A 20,322-nucleotide genomic window follows, 5' to 3' on the forward strand; every position below is an offset into this window, starting at 1 on the left:
AAACAAAACGAAAAGCGAAAACCCTAAAACCCGCAACTTTCACGATCCAAAAAATTGAAATTTTAATACCACTTAATGCATGAAAAGACCGAAAAAAACTACATAAAGCCTGAATATTCGATTACATGGCAAAAACAAGAAGAAAAATGATAAAAAAAAAAAGACAACATTTGAAGAAACCCGTGAAGAACACTGTGCAACCCGTGTTCTTCACGAGACTCGCCGATTCGGTACAGTGAATAGGCGATTCACTATACAGAATCGCTCGGTTCTCTTTGGAATCGGGCGATTCCGTGTAAAATACCAGAACCGGCACGTATTGTGCCGATTCCGGAGTCGAACCGGGAGAGTCCGGTTGGACTCGGCATTTTTTAAAACACTGATTTCAAGTTTTGGAAATAGTACATCTTGTAACGCATTTTTTTTACTATCAATTTCCATAGATTTGCTCGATCTACTTTATTTTTTAAGCTTTAAATTTTATAATTAAAAATAAAAATATATTTTAAAGCATCACAAAGACTTTTACTATTAAAACCACATTTGCCAAAAAGCCTTACAACGAGATGAAAATCTTCTTGTCATCTCTAATTATAAATTTTAAAGGTCAATAAATAATGTAGATCGAACATATCCATAAATAATTAATTTTTTTTAAAAAAAAAGTAAATATAACATGCTACACTATTATTTTCATGCGGTGAATTTTTTTTTTCCTTTTAATTTTTTCATATCCATACATCTTGAGGTTGAGATAATCGACTTGAAGTTGAGATAATCGATTTGAAGGTTTTCCAACAACAAAATATGTATTTCTTTGGTATCCTTTATTTCAAAAGTACAAGGTTGACACTTCTATAAAAACTTTTTTCTTCCATATATTAATATTTTATATTTTGACATTTTTTGATTTATTTTTACAAAATATTATCTTTTATATAATTTAATTTTATATAATTATCAAATTATAAAAAAAATATTAATGATATATATTATATAAAATTATATATAAAAAAAGATACTACAAAATGCCTATAAACGAAAATGAACAATGATTTCACCTACCCTCATCACCGTCCAAAATTCATCACATAGTCACGATTGTCTAGTAGTGTTTCATTTTTCATTTGCTTTTTTACAAATCAAAATGATCTAAAATTTAGAACGCGTGTTCATGAAAAACAGATGAATCTACAAAAATATCAAAAAAATATTTTACTTGAAATAAATTAACCAAAATACCTCCAACAAATTTCAGATGTATTTTGATCGATTTATTTTTCACGAATTATTTTTTTATATTTTTAATTGATACACCGCACAAAGATGTACACACGATTCAAATTTAATATCATTCCGATTTGTAGAACTATCTCCCTCAATTATCACCCTCACTCTCATATTCTTCTTAGGTAACCATTATAAAAATCTTCACTTGTAACCATTTTTCTTTATTTTTCTCTTTTTCCATCTCTCATGTACGTTTTTTTCTATGGAATATCTGTTAGGTCCCTTAAGAGACTGTGGAGATATTTTGATCTTTATTTATTTTTAATCATCTCCAGTAATTCCTAAGATTGGTTTGATGATCTAGTCATTCCCAAGATCCATTCCATAATTATAAAAAGAGAAAATGTTCCAAATCCATTCCCCAAGAGGGCTTAAAGCATAAATCTGTAACATATTGGTTAGAAGAAATCCATAATTTATAGTACACAGGCAATCCCTTTGGGTAATTTTCAGAAACTTCATATTATCCATGAAACATTGAATAGAGAATATAAAGCAATTATTTTTCCTTCCTTGCCATGTTAAGGAAAGCAAGCATTCCTATTGGAAGTCCATTTGTACAATTCATAGAAAGGAGAATGTTGGCCACCAACCTGTTGAGAAATGCTTATTTCAAAGATTAAACACTGTACAAGAGGTTGAGATGATGATCAACTGCAACCCACAAGAGGTGAACAATTATTGGCTCCATTTTTAGCTGATCTTAAAAATTCAGCCAGCTTTGTATGTGGAACTTCTCGAGATCCCAATTTCTTTTTCCTAATGTGTGTCACCTTACTGGGTTTAGCTTCCTTCCTAGTGCCCGTAAAATTGTCGACTGTCACAGAGACCAAGTCGTAAAACTGTACAACAATAACCAAGGTCCAATTTGCATCAGAACATGGAGAATTATAGAAGAGGATGTGTTTTGCATTCGCACAAGTGCATGTGTGCGTGTCAGACAGAGAGAGAGAGAGAGAGAGAGAGAGAGAGAGGAAAAGAGAGAACCTCGCATATTCCATGGAGTAATAGTCGATGAAATGGGTCTTCGACCTGTAGCACAAGTACCTCTCCATCTCCACCCTCCTTCACATACGTCCTTATGCGCTCCTGGCACAAAAGATGCACCAAATTAAATTTCAAAAGAAAATGGCAAAGATAAGCCCACAAGATTCCCAAAAATTGCTATATTTTTTTGTTTCCTTCCATGGCATGAAAAGAAATGCAATGTACTAATTTGTGTACTCTTCATCACACTTATTGGATTGTTCACTCATTTATTTTATTGCAGTTTTGGCTTGAGACAACATAAAGCAGAATGGGACATTCTCTGTAATAATTGTGACAACCATTTTTTGAACTTTGAAATGGAGGAAATACAGGGAGAATCCATCAATCCATCAAAGACGAGTGAAAAAGACCATGTTGATTGAGTTGATAAAGAAAGGATGAGGGCCTTGCAACATGCTGCAATGCATAATATGAAGCTGTCCTAATTGTCCGCTTCTCGAATGATTGTTTTTGAAAAAAAATGGAGTGACTTGGACTCCTACAAGGGTTCCGATGTAGGAATATATTGAAACTCGAAATGAATCCAATTCCAATGGGTTTTAAGACTTAATTCAAAACAGGTGTGGGTTGGTCTGGACTCAATCTTGAGACAAGGCAAATCAGTTACATGGACAATTTTGTATTTTGCAGGATGGTTTCTAAGAACATAGGTTGTGAAAATAGACCCTCTAAATGTCATCAGCCATCATCCATCATTGGGACAAATGGGGCCTTGCTCCTTCCGTGGACAGAAGGACACTTTTGGAAATCCTTGATTGATTCTCTAATATCACCGTTGTTATTCCAATTACATATCGTCACATTCTGAGACCAAATGGGATTGCAGATTGACTTGCTAATGTGGTAAACAGCTAACTATTCGGGTTATGGGGTGTTATGAGTGTTATGTACCTCATTTATTTTATTATCCCTCACATTTATGTTTTAGCTTTATTTAGTAGATTTTATACCCCAAAAAAAACAGCCACTTTGTTGAGAACCGTATTATCTGCTACCAGCACCATGGAACAATTTTATTTTTGCTTTCTGACAGATAGCATTGGTGAAAGCGGCTGACTTCACTAAAGAAAAATAGATGAAGTACTAAGAGCAATTTAATTCAGTTCAGAAGGGCAAATTATTTAACTGCCACTAAAAAGGAAATCGTCAAATGCACCATAGTGCATTACTGGCGCCATCCCAAACAAAGCCTAGACATACAAAGAGAATATTTGTAGTTCCCATGGATACCCCTCTCGTGTATACCTTCTCATGCTTCCTGAGCTTATTGTAATCTGAAATGGTCAAGTTTTTTTACTTTTAATCATTATTTGGAATTTTTAAACTACATATTTGTTCTAAAAGATAAATGGCTAAAATTACCTCATAACTGTCGATGAGATTAGAAAGAAAGCTATGCCTCAGTGCATCTCTGGTCCGATGATCGACTCGTTGCCAAGCTCTCAACGCAGCCATCCTATCACTAACATTATGTTGTTTCCTCTCTGTTGCAGAGTTTTCCATAGACTTTACCAGACTTGCCTAAGAACATCAGAGGGAAAAACAGTATTATGCTGTGGCCACAAGCCATATTAAATACCAAATATGCAGTCACAAATACCCAATGCAAAAACTGTTGTGGAAGCATTCAGCATTCAATCACAACAAATCATGTCAAACATAAAGTGCACCACATCCCAACAGTGTACCTCACAATGTAATCCAACTGGCATCCACCATCCATTCCCAAGGATGGATGGTGGAGATCAATCATAGTTGGCCCCATAGGAACACCCAGGAACACAATCTCCAGCACCAGTTATTAGACGGGATGATGGATGCCCCATTCTTGTAAACTTTCAATCACTCAAATATTATATTTTTGGCCATTACAGATATTCCTAAGCAGTATAAGAGAGCTTTTTCACCGACGCCATAATTGAAGTTCCAAGGACTTCTAATCAAGCTAGAAGCAACTCATTTATCAAATTAAGAAAAACACTACAAGCTAGACTTATAAATTCATTTATGAGGCTTGTCAAGGATGTGCAAGAAACAACCTGTGTTAGCATCAATGATGTACAATAAAGCATTCATACAAAAGTAGTAAAACATTTTTTTTTCCACAAGCATTCAATGAGGGTATGGCCTTTAATAGAGCAGAGGACCAGAATTCGTGTAGCCGACCCCAATTAATTGGGAAAAAGCTATGATGATGATGAGGCGCATTGGTAAATACCGCATCCAAAAGTAACTTTTAAGAATCAAATAGTACTTCATGAATAAGAAGCCAAACCTCTTTATCCATGTCAATATTTCTAAATGAATCCCAGTCGCCCATGTTGCTCATGCAAAATGGTGATGATGTTGTACCCTCACCTGCTTGAAAAGAATAAAAGGGTCAAGAATTGTACTTCCAAGGAAATGGACAAAATCAAGGAGACAAGGACAACTTTGTAGAGCATAATGGAAAGGATTTAATAACGAGCTCCATTGATAATACAAAAATTGAAGAGCAATTTGATCTACTCAATCATCTACTATTCGATGGGATATAATATTGTAATCTCAAATCCACAGCTGCCAACATAAAAGTTCTGATCGAAAAGTATACTACAATTCAATGGACTTTGGAAAAACCTCTACAGTATCATGATTGTCCATTGAAATTATGGACAATAGTGATGAGAGAAGATGGGACCCACCAAAATAGACAAGACGGAGGGTCCCACCCTCCCTCCATCACCATCCATCATTTCATCAGCGGCTGATGACTCAATAGATTATGGTTTTAGCACAGTCTGTTAAATTACAGAGGAAAGAGACACAAATATGAACACTTGATGTTCATTTCCAATGTCACTCATCAATCACTTCATACTTGTCTTAAAAAAGGGTAAGCCTATGAGTTAGTCTTAGAAGTTCCATCATCACTTCTTTCCGTTTCATTCAGCAGAGGTCCTCATGTTCTATACTTTTCTCATTTCTATGAACATATGTATTTGATGTGCACTTCATAAAATATTAATGCTTCTCAAGAAAAATAGTCTTCAAGCAATTCAAGCTTCTCAGTAATAAATGTAAACATTTGTTCATATCATAAACAATGAAAGAGTAGAGGAATAAACGGAGTACGACAGCCATTCTGAAACATTCCAACTAATTGAAAATATTTGTTTCAAGAAATTTGAATTGCCAGCCTAACCACAAAATTCAACTGAACTTCTCACAGTCCCAAATATAATGTAGCAATTCAACTCAATAGAAAGCCACCCAAGCAGATTTTTTTTCATGGTATAGATATAATGAAAATCCAGATATAAATATTAGAGATTTTTGAAACCACACTTGGGAAAGGGTCTAGGATTGGCAATTGCATCCAAGGATTACAGCGCTAGATTACATGAAAAGGTCACAAGACAGAACTTTACATTATACACAAGGAGAATAGACCACAACTCAATGGAAAGTACTCAATCTATAAATCCATAGTGGCATCAACTATCTGTTCCAGATGACGGATAGTGGAGATTAACTTATAGTATGGTCACCTGTAGATTCACTCATAGTTAATCTCCACTATCCCTCAATGGAAACAGATAGTAGATGCCCCTTTGGAGCACCACATATCATTCTCCATTCTACTATAGTTTGCTTTCTTTGGGCAGGTCATTATAGAATTTGAAACTATAATATTCTTCCCCTACTTGCAAAACCATCAGAAGAAAGAACTCGATGAAAGACATGTCCAAAATAATCATCTTAAACAAAATGTTTACCCCATGGAGGTGGGGCAAAGAGACCCCTAATTTCATCTGCACTCAATGGAGGAACAAGCTCAATCAATAAGTGATCATTCAGCCATCTGCGCGATCTTCGGTTGCTAATCTGCCACAGGCTAAAAAGATCAGCATAATAATTACCCACATAAAAGCCATTACCATTTATGTAAAAAAAATGAGCAACTCATTATCGGTAAAAATCTGGAGAATGTTAAGTGTATCATGCATACAAGATAAATTAAACTCATCCATTTGGTACCACTTCCATTAAAGAAGAAGCGGAAAACTGCACAAATATGTGGATTGCTGAAGAGGATTAAAAAGGAAAAAGAAAAATGATAACTCTTTCCTTTTTATCAAATGGCAGGCTATAAAGCACAAACAGCAAAGGACGTCAAGATATGCATCGTCGTAATTTCTTTTTCATCTTAAAACTTCGTCATTCCAACAGTATGTGACCCGTGACCCCTATACGAAAGATGGGTTGCAAAAACAATGAATAAGTAATTATCCTAGACCAAAAGTTAATTCAAAAACCAAATCTTACTTTGAATGGGAAGATTGGACAACAATTTTACATTAAATTTCTAGGTATATATAAAATAGCATTATCTTACCAGCCACTAAAAAAAAATACTTGCATTATTTTTCCTATGACTACATTCCTCCCAAAAATTTGAAAATAAATGAGATGCTAAATATTGCTTCTTATTTTTTTTTGAAAACTAATTATTGCATATTACTTCATTACTTTGAATGGGAAGATTGGACATCAACTTTACATGAAATTTCTAAGCAGATGTAAAATCGCATTACCTTACCAGCCATTAAAAAAATACTTGCATTATTTTCCCTATCACTACATTCCTCTCAAAAATTTGAAAATAAATGAGATGCTAACTATTGCTTTTTTAAAAAAACAAAAAACTCATTATTGCATATTACTTCTCACCTATTAACAGTCCATCACGTACCTATACACACATGTTTGCACTCTTAAAAGATCTCTACATGTAAATTTCCTTGGATCCCATAACCTATAACTGAAATAGGAACATAAAGCACCCTCCCATTTCAGGAACACCACTACCTTATTGGAAAAACTTTCAAGAAATTCAATTTTCTTTTCGATGAGGGCCCCACGTGATCTTGAACTCTCTCCTGAAAATGAATCCAAACAATTTAAAATATGAAGACATTTGGAATCTGCAGTGAGATGCTCTAAATAACTCCAAACACCAGGAAAGCAGCTAATATAAGGAACTACATGATGAAAATAAAATGTCACCCTATGCATGACAATGATATTCACAATGGACAACAAATTAAAAAAAAATCAGCACACAAAAGTGGCCGTATATAGATATCATTATAAAAAATCGACATGATATCTTTGTACAAGACTCTTAGAACAATGCTATTTCCTAACACGCACTTAGTTGAGTCTTTAATTATTTATCTCCATTGATATACAACAAAAAAAATAATCATGTATCACCAAGCATATCGAAGTGGTTTGCATGGAGAAAACATAAAATACTATTAACCAAATTTAGGTTCCAGTTACCTAAAGAACATTTTATAAGAATATTGATCATAAACACATTCATCAGACCTGTGCAAATTACAACTCCTCTAGAATTCGTATTCATGGTAAGAAATTTAAATCATATTAGATAATACTCCTATACAAAGATGTATACTCAAGTTAGTCACACTTGATTGAAGCAAAAACACACTAGCAACTCAACATTTGAATCAGAAATGTTTATATTCTACTATTTAAGTTCAAAAAATAGGTGCAGGAAATGAATTTGCTGACATTATGTTTTGCAACAATTGGCGCACAAACTCCTTTATATCCAAAGATTGCATAAAACAAACAAAAAAATTGCGTAAGGCAAGTGAAGATGAACAACTGGATCACAATTCAAACACAAGTAACACATCTTTATTCTCTAGCCACCAAAAAGAGGAAACAGGGGGATTATTGTAAAAACTAATCTTTAACTAAAATAATGTTCTTGGAATATATCCATAAATAAATAAGGGATTGTATGCTGTGAGACCATTTACTATTATTACGAGGAGGTCACAAGTACTCTTAACCATGTGATGTCAAATCAGATGGCTTAGGGTGTGTTACAGAGTTCGAGAAATTTTATTTTTAATTTTAAATCTACTCAATAACACATTTACAATCACCTGATTTAAAATATGACTGACAATAGTAATTGTGACCTCCTTGTACTAAAAATTAAGGACCTCTTTTTATAATTTTCAAATAAATAATACAAAGGGTTTACTTCTAATATTTTTATGAATATATCAAAATTTATTACTACCCAATAACTAAAAACTTATCAAAAAAGGCACAAAAATTTGTCCCAAAAAGATAGAGCACAGAAGATATTTCCAGCATAAAGATGGACAAAATTACATAATCAGTTAGTAACCATATATTAAACCAGTGTTGAAAACTGGAGTGAGTTCACTCAAGCTCAACACCCTGCCGAGCCCAGAAACACACAACAGGAATCGGCCGAGTCTGGCCCGCTCCCATTACCTTATTATTTCTTTTGGTTGGACTCAGCCAAGTCTCTGACAGACTTGGCCATGTTACTCAGGATCGGGACCCTCGTGTGTCCCAACTCGAGCACATGTTTTCTAACACTGTAAGAAACCTTCATGTTAAAAACTAAAAATATGAAATTGTAAGAAATTGAGAGTTCTCATACACTAATGAGTGTGAAAGACCATGCCCTAAATCTGAATATCAGCAACCATTCACTTAAGATCAGTATATGAAAAACCCAAGATACAAAGCGTATAAATTAATGAACAAGTATGCATGCAAACAAAAATTGTAATAGCCCGTGAGATATCCATCCCCTGAAGAAGAGAGTAGACAAAAATAAATAGGAAATTAAGCAGAAATAAATAATTTTACACCACAGTAATTGTTTTTGCTGCATCTTGAAAGAGAGAGAGAGAGAGAGGTAGCCCATGATTGTGCACAAAAACAAAAACACTGGGACATTACCATGAACAGTTAAAAATTGAGCAAGAATCACACATAATTAAAGCACAACAAGCAATAATGCAGTAAAAACTAAAGCTTAAAAGTCAAATAAGGAATTTAAGAGAGAGAGAGAGAGAGAGAGAGAGAGAGAGAGAGAGAGAGAGAGAGACCTGAATTAGGGTCAGAGACAACATGGGGAAATGGGATTCCTTCTCTGGCCACAAGCCCTGAACTCGCCATTTTCACAGCTGGGTTTGTTTTAAGTGGTATTATCAAAGCAATGAAATCCAAGAGAAATAAAACTGATGCTAGAAATAGACAAACCTTGGAACTCGACGATTCTTATATGCCCAGGTATATTCCAATACAGCAAAGAGGGAGACCCAGCCTCGGGGATCAACGAAACCCCAAATTAAAGAGACCACGATCAATAAAGGACAAAGTTCAAGTCCCAGATGAGTCTTTTAAGGCATAAGAAAGAGAGAGAGAGAAGAGATTTCGTCTCAGAGAGAGATGAGCTTTCGTCTTGCGGAGAGAGAGAGAGAGGGGGAAGAGAGAGAAGGGGGCGGGGGAATGAGGAGGATTCCCAAAATACCATTGGTTTTGAGGATAATAACGAAGCTGCCCGCAAGGCAAAACGTTTGGGGATCACATATTACTGGGTACACATTTTCCTTCTCATTTTTTAGTTATCCACTAAATATTTTAAAAAAAATATCAAAATACATTTGTGAGATGAACTTTTCAACATTTACCTATATTGTTTGATTTAACAGAAAATTTATTATTAATACTCATGAGAAATTTACTATTTATTATTTTACATTTTTATACTAATCCCACACATGATCACATGTCTTTTATAAGTATTTTAAAATTAAATCAAACAAAATAGATACAACATTAAAAAGTTTTAGTATCTCTTGATTAAATTTGAAAATGCCCATAAAAATACATCATGATGATGAGTTGGAATAGTACCAAAAATGTAAAATGTTTAATAAATGTGGCAATTCTAGGGTTGCTCAAATCGGTATCACCTTGCTAATAATCCCCGCCGACTCAGATGATTTCAGATCAGCTCCGCAATTTTCAAATCACCAATTGAGTCATACGGTCTGGACAACTTTTAAATCACTTGCGTGGACCACACTCTATTCCCAAGGTTTGTAGAGAGATTAATGAGCTTGCAATTTACATATGCGTACATTTTCGATGCTTTGTATGGATGGTTCATTTCAAGTTTTTAAGTCCATAAGATACGCATTATAATAAGAAGCTTCAAATTCCACTATAAGTAAAAAATTATTTTGCAGGCACTGCTTTCCAATATTAGATGCATAAACTTCATCATTAGGTAGTTTAGATGCACCCATATATATATATATATGGAAAAGTCATTCCAACGTCAATAGACGAAAATGAATAGTGATTTTGTTTATTTTTATCAAATTTTAAATTTTATCGTGGGATCACGATTGTCCGATAGTGTTTTATTTTTTTCTAAAATTCAGAATGACCTGAAATTTGTACATCTTCTTGATACGCATTTAATAAAAATATAAAAAAAATTATCCTAAAAAATAATTATCCAAAATACCCTTGAAGCTTTTCAGGGGTATTTTGATCAATTTTTCATATAAAATATTTTTTTATATAATTTTAGAATATTCTTTTATTTTTTATGAATACACGCTCTAGATTTCAGGTCATTCCAATTTGTAGAAAAAAAAATGAAAAATGAAACACTACCGAACAATCGTGATCGCGCGATGAACTTTGAACGGTGATGGGAGTAGACGAAATTACTGTTCATTTTCGCCTATAAATGTTGCATAGCATTTATATATATATATATATATATATATATAATTTTAAAAAAAAATTGTATAAAGTGTTGATTTTTTTTTTTTTTGGGGTAGTTATATAAGGTGTTACCTTTATACTACAAAAGTAAGGCATGGCTCCAATTGAAACTGACATTATATACCTAATCTATTCCAAATGACACATAATAAGCTCTATGACTAAGTCGCATTTCAAATTCTATATACCTAATCTATTCCAAATGACACATAATAAGCTCTATGACTAAGTCGCATTTCAAATTCTATAGCTACATAATTTCTGTATACTCAAGTTTAGTTTGTTAAGGAAAAATATCATTAGATGTTCACTCCTTACCTCGAGGCTCGAGCCGAAAGTCAAATGCTACTTACCTAATCTATTGAGATTGAAACCTAATAAGCTTTATGATTAAGTCATGTTTTGAACTCCAAAGATACATAATCTCTATATAATCAAGTTTAGTTTGTTACGGAAAACTATATCATACTGCGACCCGAAGAAAAGCCATCTGGTTGACATTGGAAGGTTATTTAGATGCTTCACATTGTGAGTTTTGAATTTTCTCCGTGACTTACTCTTCTTAAGAAAATAGGTAAATAATTAAAAAAATATAAAATTGTCATAATTTAATAAATAAATTAAATATGACAAAATTTAACTACAATTAGATTTATTATTTTTTGGTAATTGCAATTAGATAAAAGCAAAACATATAAAAGTAAAACTACACATCAGCTCAAAACTCAAATAAAAAAAAATCAAAGCATCTTATTATTATTTAAATTCAATTAATCATCATTAACCACATGAACCATAACCATCTTCACCTACCCATATTGGGATATCAAAAATCCTAATGTAGCTGACTCTTAGTTTAGTCGAGAAGTCAGGGAAAAGTAAATTTGACAAAAAAAAAAGGGTGGTCAATGGGCTCAAGTTTTGAAAATCGAACGGCTCAAAATGTGCCATTGCTTGCGCGCGTAGGTTTTCATACAGAAAAATAGTACACTTGTGTCGGTCAAGTTCCACATCTGACGGCTACCAATAAATGGGTTATTTTTAATACGATAGACCTGGCAGGTGTGATACGAGAATACAGCTAAAATCAAGCCCAAGTATGGAACACTGATTTCCACTATGGCGGCGACCATGGATTGTCCTATTAACGGGTCAGATCCCATGCATCATGAGAATCCAACCGTTGAATCGCGATAGTAAGAAACCAACAATTGTACATTTATAACGGGAGTGGTTTGTATAAGGTGTCAACCTTATACTATTGAAGTAAGGTGCGCCTCCAAATTATCCTGAAATGGTGACAATTAGGAAGATTTATAAACACTTTACAATCTGAAAAATGGACGGTCATTAGAAGATGAACTATTTTAGGAATTAAAAATCCCCTTTTTTCATATTTATGAATGTTGATGTTGAGATAATCGATTTTGAGGGTTTTTAAACATAGGAACCTTCACTATTAGGTTTCTTAGGTGCACCTTACCCGTATAAAATGAGGTCTCAACCTTATATAAACATTTTCCTTAACCTGCTTGACCTTCGAATTAAGGTAGGATTGAAGCCCCTGAACAACCATTCAGAGGGATAGCGAGAGAGAGGGTCGATGGAGGAAGCTTGCAGTTCGCCTAAACAGCCAGTGAAATTTGCTTTGGTATTTATTTCTCTTCCAATATCGTCTATAAATTTTTTACTTCTTTTTTATGGTTAAATTTTTGCTTAATTTCCTCAAAAAAGTTTTCATCTCATTTTTTATGCCCGAGATTCAAGTAAAATACTGTCTCTTATGGAAATCCAAGGAAGTTAACTATCTGCCTTTTAGTTTTCTCCGTGATTTCTTTTTGTATATAAATAATGAAGAAGAATTAAATTTCCCGAGTTATATTTATTTTAATTGATGGATTTTTAATGAGTGTATTCTGAGAAACAATTATTTTCTAAAGTTTTGATACTTATTTTGAGACCCAACTTATTAATCTAAAAATTCTGTAATTTGCCCTCGATGTATCATATTGTTTTATGAAATAATATGTTTTTCTTTTTTCTTTTTTATTCTTGTTTTGAATGAATGCCAAAAAGGTGGATGCGTTTACAAATGTTGCATTTAGAGGGAACCCGGCTGCTGTTTGTGTATTGGAAGAAGAGAGAGAAAGCAAATGGATGCAAGATGTAGCGATTGAGATCAATACACCCATGGCTTCTTTCTTGTACCCAACTAAGCACTCAAAGAGTAGAAACGAGTTTCATATTAGATGGTTCACAATCGCACAAGAGGTTAGTTTTTCTTTCTTTTTTTTTTTTTTCTCGCTATTTTTTTTTTTATCTTTTTTTTTTTTCCTGGGCTCGTGGTTTTATTTTTTTGACAAAAGATATTATTATTATAAGGCCATTGATTGTTTAGTATAAGGAGATCACAATTATTTTTAGCCGGTGAAACTCAATAGATGAAAATATATTAAAATATTTAAAAAACTTATTTTGAACTTTGTACCCGACACGTCTTCAACCGCTCTATTTCAAATATAATAGTCAATGAATATGGTAACCTCCTTATATCAAGAGTAAATGATTTACTTAAAACAACAAGTTTATCACACTATAAAAACTAAAAATTTATTAAAAAAAGTTGCATACAATGAGACAATTTGCCTTTAGAAGATGGAAGTGACTATTATTTATAACCATATGATGTAAAATGTGAAATCTTAGAGCTTGAGTATGGCTCAATATTCGAAAAAAAATATTTTGAACTTTGAGCTTCATCAATGAAATAAATACAGCCACCCACTTTTACATTCAATGGTTAAGATTAATTGTGACCGCATTGTAACAAGGGTAAATGGTCTCATTATATACTTCTCTTTATTTAAATTACCGAGATGAACAATTTAAAATTATGCCCATATCTTTTGATTTCACCTTGAAGTATCAATGAAATATGCATAGTCTTATACTGAAATTTTGATTTTAATTCAAAATACCTATGAAAAGACACAATCTTGTTTTAGAATAGTTGTGAATGGGTAAAATATTAAAGAAAAGAGTATAGAATGAGATTATTTGCTTTTGATACAAGATGATCACAATTAATCTTGACCATTGGATGTGAAATTAATTGATTGCATTTATTCCATTGACCAAGCTCAAATTTCAAAAGAAACTTTTTCAAATATTTTAACACACCAAAGCTATTAAATTTCACATTGGATGATTGTAAGTAATTGTGACCATCTTGTATCAAAAAGTCAATAGTCTCAATCGATATTAAATACTTTATATTTCGATAAAATTGCCCTTAAAAAAGCTATTTGTTTGACTTAATGAACATTTTGCACCAGAAGAACAACTAACAGTCTACGCTCGGAAGATTTGGCATTTTTGTGGACAGTTGATATTTAGAGTATTCCAATATAGGTTGGTAATATCTATGCTATACCCAAAATGTCTAAATATATTATATCTTTTTGTTAGTATTATTTTTCACCATTTTTTATTTCCCAAAATGCTGCCAGTTTGGAAATAGTAGTTCTGAAGTGATGTCTTCATCGCCATTTCGGATTTGCTGGTTCCGAACTCACGATTTTTTGTAAGAAATATTGGCTTGGAACTAATAGTTTTGAACCGCTGTTTTATCACCTGTTTATCGCCATTTCGGAATTGTTAGTTTTGAAGTGATGTTTTTGTCAACAAAACATTGGTTTCGACCTAGCGGTTCTGAACCGGTGTCTTTATCACCAGTTCTACTGGTTTCGAACTAACACCAATGTTTTTGGCTTGGAGTCATAGTAGTAGCACCTTTACACCTTAGTCACAACGTTTGCCGATATCATTCTTACTAACACCACCCCACTAACACTTTAAAAAAAAAAACTAAAAAATGTGTAGGGGCATGTCTTTACTCTTTCCCATTAAATTACCTGGAGAAAAAAAAAAAAGAAAAAAAAAAGAAAAGAAGAAGAGGTTTAAAATTAGAAGTTGCAAATCAATAGTTCAATATTTGTTTCCATATTTTGTACACGAAAATACCTGTTTGGGACTAATCTCCAACTAATGTTCAGTACATAATGGTGCAAAACTCCTAGTTTTGAATTGAGGACATTTTGGGAAATTAAATAAAGTAGAAAATACAATATAAAATATAAAATATTCAAAACAAACTTTTAATTCCGCTCTTTTATAATGGATATTAACATAAATTTTCTTAAAATTTACTTATATGTATTTACAAATATATTCATGAAAAAAGGAAATTTCCCTATAATTTATTTGGATACATTAACAATATATTCAAGAGAAAAGGGAGGAAATATATGCCATAGATATTCTATCCTTCACTAACTAGGGTTCATTGTTACCATTAAAATCTGAATAAAGAAGGGTATTTATGTTATTTAGCTCAGATCAAGGCAGCACGAACCCAATTATGAATGAGCCCACTTAAGAAATCTAGAATTAATTTATTTTCATTTACTATGCTTATTTTGGGTTTCTAACCTAAACACACCGGGATGCAACCATCATTTTGCTCGCGTTACTTAATTCAAATAAAATGAGATGGGGATCATGCAAAGCCGCAGCCTTACCAAAACCTCACATGTCCATGACTATAAGGTGCAAACTGTGTGGTTTTTATAAGGTTGCAGCCTTAAACTATTCAATTAAGGTGCACCTCCAAATTTTATCATAATATACAATTTTGATATAAAAAGTTCTTAGGATTATCTGAAAATCTATTTCATACCTAATTATACAATTTAAAACTTAAAAAATGGTAAAAATCAAGCAGATCTATAAACATATGGAAATTTTGAAAATGGACGGCCTAGATTATGTGTTGTAAGATGTACTATTTATTGGACTCAAATTATTTTTGTTTCATCTAAATGTCGAGATGATCTATTAGAGGATTTTTTAACAAAATTCTCCAATGTAAATTTTTTTAACAAAATTCTCCAATGTAAATTCTCCAATCTATTAGGTGCATTTGTAATTCTATTAGGTGCATTTGTAATTCTATTTTTTAAGGTTGTGACCTTATATAAACTTTTTCCTAAAATAAAAGAAGTAACCATTATAACCATGAAAAGGTTTACATAAGGTTGACATTATAAATTGTAGAATTAAGATACACCTAAAAAATCCATCGAAAAAGGTTGTTTTGGCATTAGAAAACCATCGACTTGAGTTTCTTGAAGTCCAAACGTAGGGATATGGAAAAAGAAAAAAAAAAAGATTTCAAAGTCTTTAAAATAGTACATCTTGCAACACATTATCTAGACCGTCAATTTTTTAGATTTTTATGCATTAATAGATCCACTTGATTTGAACCAATTTTGAAGTTTAAAATTTTATAATCAGAGACAAAAGTTGATTCTTGGGATCCTTAAAATATTTTACGCTAAAATTGGATTTTGTGATAAAGTTTGGAAGTGCGCGTTACTTTGACTGGATGGGGAACACACACTTATAACTATGATATTACAGGTGGAACTATGTGGACATGCAACTTTAGCAGCTGCATACTTCCTATTCTCCACTGGTTTGGAAGGCGATGAGATCACTTTCCATGGCAAATCCGGCATTTTGGTTGTAAAAAAGGTCGAATCGACACAAGGAGGGAACTTTGAGATTCAATTGGATTTCCCTGCACTGACAGTTGGTGAATGTGGGGAAGAGGAGATCCCTTTACTCCCTGAGACCTTGAATGGTGCTTCCATGACCAGCGTAAAGAAAACATCAGCCGGCGACTTACTTGTAATCTCTCAATCTCAATCTCAATCTCAATCTCGATGATGAGTGTTTCTCCCCCCCTCTTTCTAGTCTCTTCACTCTCTCGCTTTCTCTCTCTTAGCTATGTGTGTGGGGTACTTTTGACATTAGAATTTTCTATTCTTACAGGTTGAACTCTCTTCAGTGAAGGACCTTATGAATTTGAGACCACAGTTTGATGAGATAAGAAAATGTAAAGGAAGAGGAGTTATTGTTACTGCCCTTGCTCCTATTGAAACTGGATATGATTTCTTAAGTCGCTTCTTTTGTCCCAAAGTTGGGGTTAATGAGGTAATGGCCTCCTTTAAATAATCAAGTCTTTCATTGTTTGCCAGCAGTCTTTATGTAATGGTGCATAGTTGACAAGTTAGCTCAGATATGTGCTTCCAATGGTACAACAGATTGTATAATAGGGGTTGCAGTGGGCCGGGTAGCTCGACCTGATCTGGCTAGAACATGTGGCCCGTGGGGTCGGGCATGAGCTGTGCAGATTGTGGCTCAGACTGGAATAACTAAGTATGAGGGAAGCGTATGGGCTGGCGAGCCTGATCCTGGTCCATTGCTACATCTTAGTCTTTGAATGCCCAAGGGATTACATTTGTGACAACGATGATGAATCTCAAAAGTTTTTTGGTTGTGGTTTCAGGATCATGTATGCGGCGCCGCACATTGTGTGTTGACACCCTATTACAGCGAAAAACTGAAGAAAGACAACTTTATTGCTTACATGGTCTCTCTCCCTCTCTCTCTCTCTCTTTTTCCCCACCACAATTCCCCGCCTCCCTGCTCCCTTTGCTGCAAAAGAAAAGAAAAACATATGTCTGCGCACACATTGCATATTTCAATGTTATCGAGACAATTGATCAGGCTACCAATTGGTGCTTTAACCAGTTTGTTCCAAAGTAAAAATAGAACTTGTTTGAAAGTTTGTCAAAATCAATGTTTTGATCGGTTTTGGTCCGTTAGTTCACATGTTTCTTTATCAGTTAGGCTGATTGAGCAAAGCCATGCAACTTTTTTAAAAAAATATTTATATTTTTAAGCTTTTTTTTTTTTTTAATCAATCTTGTTTGACTTATTCAACTAGGAATCCATTCGATTTTAACTGGACCTGACCTGTAACCCGTCAATGACTAGCTTGGTTCCGATAACAATCACTTGGCTCAGTAGGGATGGCAATTAGGCCCAATAGCTCGACTTGGCCCCTGTAACACTCGGCCCGGGCTGGCACATATGGCCTCCACGACTAGGCCTAGACTGGCTCAACCAAATATATATAGAAGGGTCCAAGCTTGGCCCAAACCGATCCCGGCCCAATGTCACTCCTAGTTTGCACTTCCATATCTTGCTGACTACTATGCTTTGCGTTGTTTAATCCAGGCATCAGAAAGAGGTGGAAAGTTAGTGATTGAATACAAGAAGGATGCAAATCGAGTGATAATTCGAGGTGAAGCCATTATCGTTATGATGGGCACCCTGCTTGTCTAGCACCTGGGATGCTGTCATGATGTTTGAGCCCAATGTTTACAGTGGATAATTAACTACATATTAGTGGTTGGATACTGGCTCTGTAAATTTCGTAATTCTCCTTCTGCTTCCATGTGTTCATGTAAGCTTTATTTAAAATATTTAAATATTGGACTTTACCTCAAAAGGAAAAAATATATATAGCAATGGACAAGTAATTAGGGAGACCATTTAAGAGGCTATAATCACTCCTAGACGTTATATTTGAAATTTAATAATTAGGAGTATGCCTTTGTCGAAACTCTAAAAAAATGTTATTGAATTTTTTGTCACATTTCTATCTGCTTAATTTTACATTTGATGGCTTGGATCTATTCTGACCTGTTTGTACAAAAAATAAATCTTATTCTAGTGTACAATTTTCGTAATAATTATTGTGGGCCTTCAGGCAATATAAAATCCATTTGACAATAGTGAAACTTGGATTAGGATTCATATGGAGATCTCAATTAGTTATGAAGCCTAGAACTCTCCTTAAAACTGCATCGAGTTCCACTGATATTCTACTGATTTCACTTTAAATTCATGTTCTTCTTCAGTTTGTTCTTGCCTTGATCTTCTTTGTTTCTCACCCAATATCTTTTCTGTTTGTTTGCCATTTGGAAGAAGGGGTTAAAAAAGAAATCGAGTTGGCATGATGAATAATGTAAGGGTCAAACTTTTTGGTCTGTCCCTAAAGATAATAGATTAGGAGATTAGTTTCATGTTCTTCTTCAGTTTGTTCTTGCCTTGATCTTCTTTGTTTCTCACCCAATTTTGTGACGTCCTTTTCTCTTTCCCGGGTTCTATTCTTTTTTAATTTATTTTCCATTTTTTCTTGAAGTTTAAATGGCTGAACAAAGTTTTTGAACTATTTTTCCTTTGAGTTGGTACTCTGAAATTAATCTCCTAATCTATTATCTTTAGGCACAGACCAAAAAGTTTAACCCTTGCATTATGCATCATGCCAACTCGATTTCTTTTTTAACCCCTTCTTCCAAATGGCAAAGAAACAGAAAAGATATCAGTATTAGGCAATCTCCTTCCCATGAAATTAGACGACTAATCAACTGTTTGTAAGATAATTACATGTTGTTCCATGTGATAATTACATGTTTACAAAAGTTCAGGAGAGTTTGCAAGAGAATATAAAGGAGACACTTGCCCGTATTCTATGCGTTGTGACTTTATTTGCGGTTAGGAAATATAGGCACAATAAAATTATTTTTTTTTTATACAAAGAAATCATAATTGACTATTAGATATGAAATCAAGGTGTTGGGATGTGTCATTGATTTAGACACAAAATCTAAAATAACATTTTTTGAATATTGTAACGTATTTCAAAATTTCGGATTTCATATCCAATGGTTAAAAATGAGCTATTTTTTTGTACCGAATATAAATGATCTTATAATATACAATCCCTTATTTTTATATTCCGTTCCAATATATTAAATTTCACACATCTCAATTGCTTATGGGGGATACATTCATACTCCCAGTGAATATGGAATAGGCGCTCAAACTCAATATCAATTATCCATATATATCCAAAGATAGGGGGAAATGAGTAGCTCTTTAACCCTTACCGTCCGCGTTTTACATATATGTTGGGCGATATAAGAATAGTTGATCAAGTCCATGGAAACACAAAGAAGATGTTGGACACGAGCACATGAATTATAATCGACAAGTATACAAAGAGATCATTTATTGGTGTAAAGAAGTCATAATCATTCTTGTTTGTCAGATTTCAAATCGGGTGGTCAAGAATGTGTTATTGACTTGGCTCAAAGTTAAAAAAAAAGATTTTTTCTTCAACTTATGAGGTGATTTTTGTTTGTGAAAACTTTATCAAAAAGTATGTAAGAGATGAACTATTTGACATTTTACCTAATTTTGTAGTTTAATTAGACTATTAAAAACATACATGAGCTTTAGTTGGAATGGTATAAAATAGTAAAATGTTAAACAAATGATATAGTTTCTATAAGGCTAATACGTTATGAAGAAAAAGTAAAGCCTCACCTTGAAATCTTGTCTGAAAAATACTTTGGA

General features: G+C 33.5%; 2 protein-coding genes across 13 annotated transcripts; one reads left to right on the forward strand and one right to left on the reverse strand.

Moving 5' to 3' along the window:
* Window positions 1-1,705: 1,705 nt before the first annotated feature.
* On the reverse strand, window positions 1,706-9,552 carry LOC18440572 (R3H domain protein). Of its 9 annotated transcripts, none has more exons than XM_088850642.1 (8): window positions 9,448-9,552; window positions 9,294-9,350; window positions 7,192-7,262; window positions 6,099-6,207; window positions 4,616-4,698; window positions 3,703-3,861; window positions 2,278-2,379; window positions 1,706-2,132 (listed from the first exon to the last, which is right to left on the reverse strand). In XM_088850642.1, exons 5-8 carry the CDS (start codon window positions 4,667-4,669, stop codon window positions 1,941-1,943), a joined length of 507 nt encoding a protein of 168 aa, XP_088706768.1. In that variant the 5' UTR covers window positions 4,670-4,698; window positions 6,099-6,207; window positions 7,192-7,262; window positions 9,294-9,350; window positions 9,448-9,552; the 3' UTR covers window positions 1,706-1,940. The 9 variants fall into 9 exon arrangements, with proteins under 9 accessions (XP_088706768.1, XP_088706782.1, XP_011625689.1 ...); XM_088850656.1 differs by having other exon boundaries at window positions 6,099-6,569; XM_011627387.3 differs by having other exon boundaries at window positions 9,294-9,371.
* A 2,777-nt stretch (window positions 9,553-12,329) lies between these two features.
* LOC18440571 (Phenazine biosynthesis PhzC/PhzF protein) lies at window positions 12,330-18,554 on the forward strand. 4 transcript variants are annotated; one of them, XM_006850709.4, is made up of 6 exons: window positions 12,330-12,640; window positions 13,066-13,260; window positions 16,471-16,740; window positions 16,885-17,046; window positions 17,402-17,485; window positions 18,136-18,554. In XM_006850709.4, the coding sequence occupies exons 1-6, from the start codon at window positions 12,593-12,595 to the stop codon at window positions 18,241-18,243; spliced, it is 867 nt and encodes a 288-aa protein (XP_006850772.2). In that variant the 5' UTR covers window positions 12,330-12,592; the 3' UTR covers window positions 18,244-18,554. The 4 variants fall into 4 exon arrangements, with proteins under 4 accessions (XP_006850772.2, XP_011625688.1, XP_088706818.1 ...); XM_088850685.1 differs by having other exon boundaries at window positions 12,544-12,640; window positions 13,095-13,260; XM_011627386.3 differs by lacking the exon at window positions 17,402-17,485.
* The last annotated feature ends 1,768 nt before the right edge of the window (window positions 18,555-20,322 follow it).

Source organism: Amborella trichopoda, chromosome 1, assembly GCF_054954075.1.
Source record: "Amborella trichopoda isolate Santa Cruz 75 chromosome 1, AtrichopodaSantaCruz75HAP2 v2.0, whole genome shotgun sequence".
Lineage (NCBI taxonomy): Eukaryota > Viridiplantae > Streptophyta > Magnoliopsida > Amborellales > Amborellaceae > Amborella > Amborella trichopoda.

Bases quoted from the DNA above. Each gene is read 5' to 3' on its own strand.
- LOC18440572 (XM_011627387.3), bottom strand. From the start codon at position 9,363: ATGGCGAGTTCAGGGCTTGTGGCCAGAGAAGGAATCCCATTTCCCCAT. The intron at 2,380-3,702 runs GTAATTTTAGCC...CTTTTGTGCCAG, and splicing joins ATCTCATCGACAGTTATGAG to GAGCGCATAAGGACGTATGT. The intron at 2,133-2,277 runs GTTCTCTCTTTT...ATTGTTGTACAG, and splicing joins TACTCCATGGAATATGCGAG to TTTTACGACTTGGTCTCTGT.
- LOC18440571 (XM_006850709.4), top strand. From the start codon at position 12,593: ATGGAGGAAGCTTGCAGTTCGCCTAAACAGCCAGTGAAATTTGCTTTG. The intron at 12,641-13,065 runs GTATTTATTTCT...AATGCCAAAAAG, and splicing joins AGCCAGTGAAATTTGCTTTG to GTGGATGCGTTTACAAATGT. The intron at 13,261-16,470 runs GTTAGTTTTTCT...ATGATATTACAG, and splicing joins GGTTCACAATCGCACAAGAG to GTGGAACTATGTGGACATGC.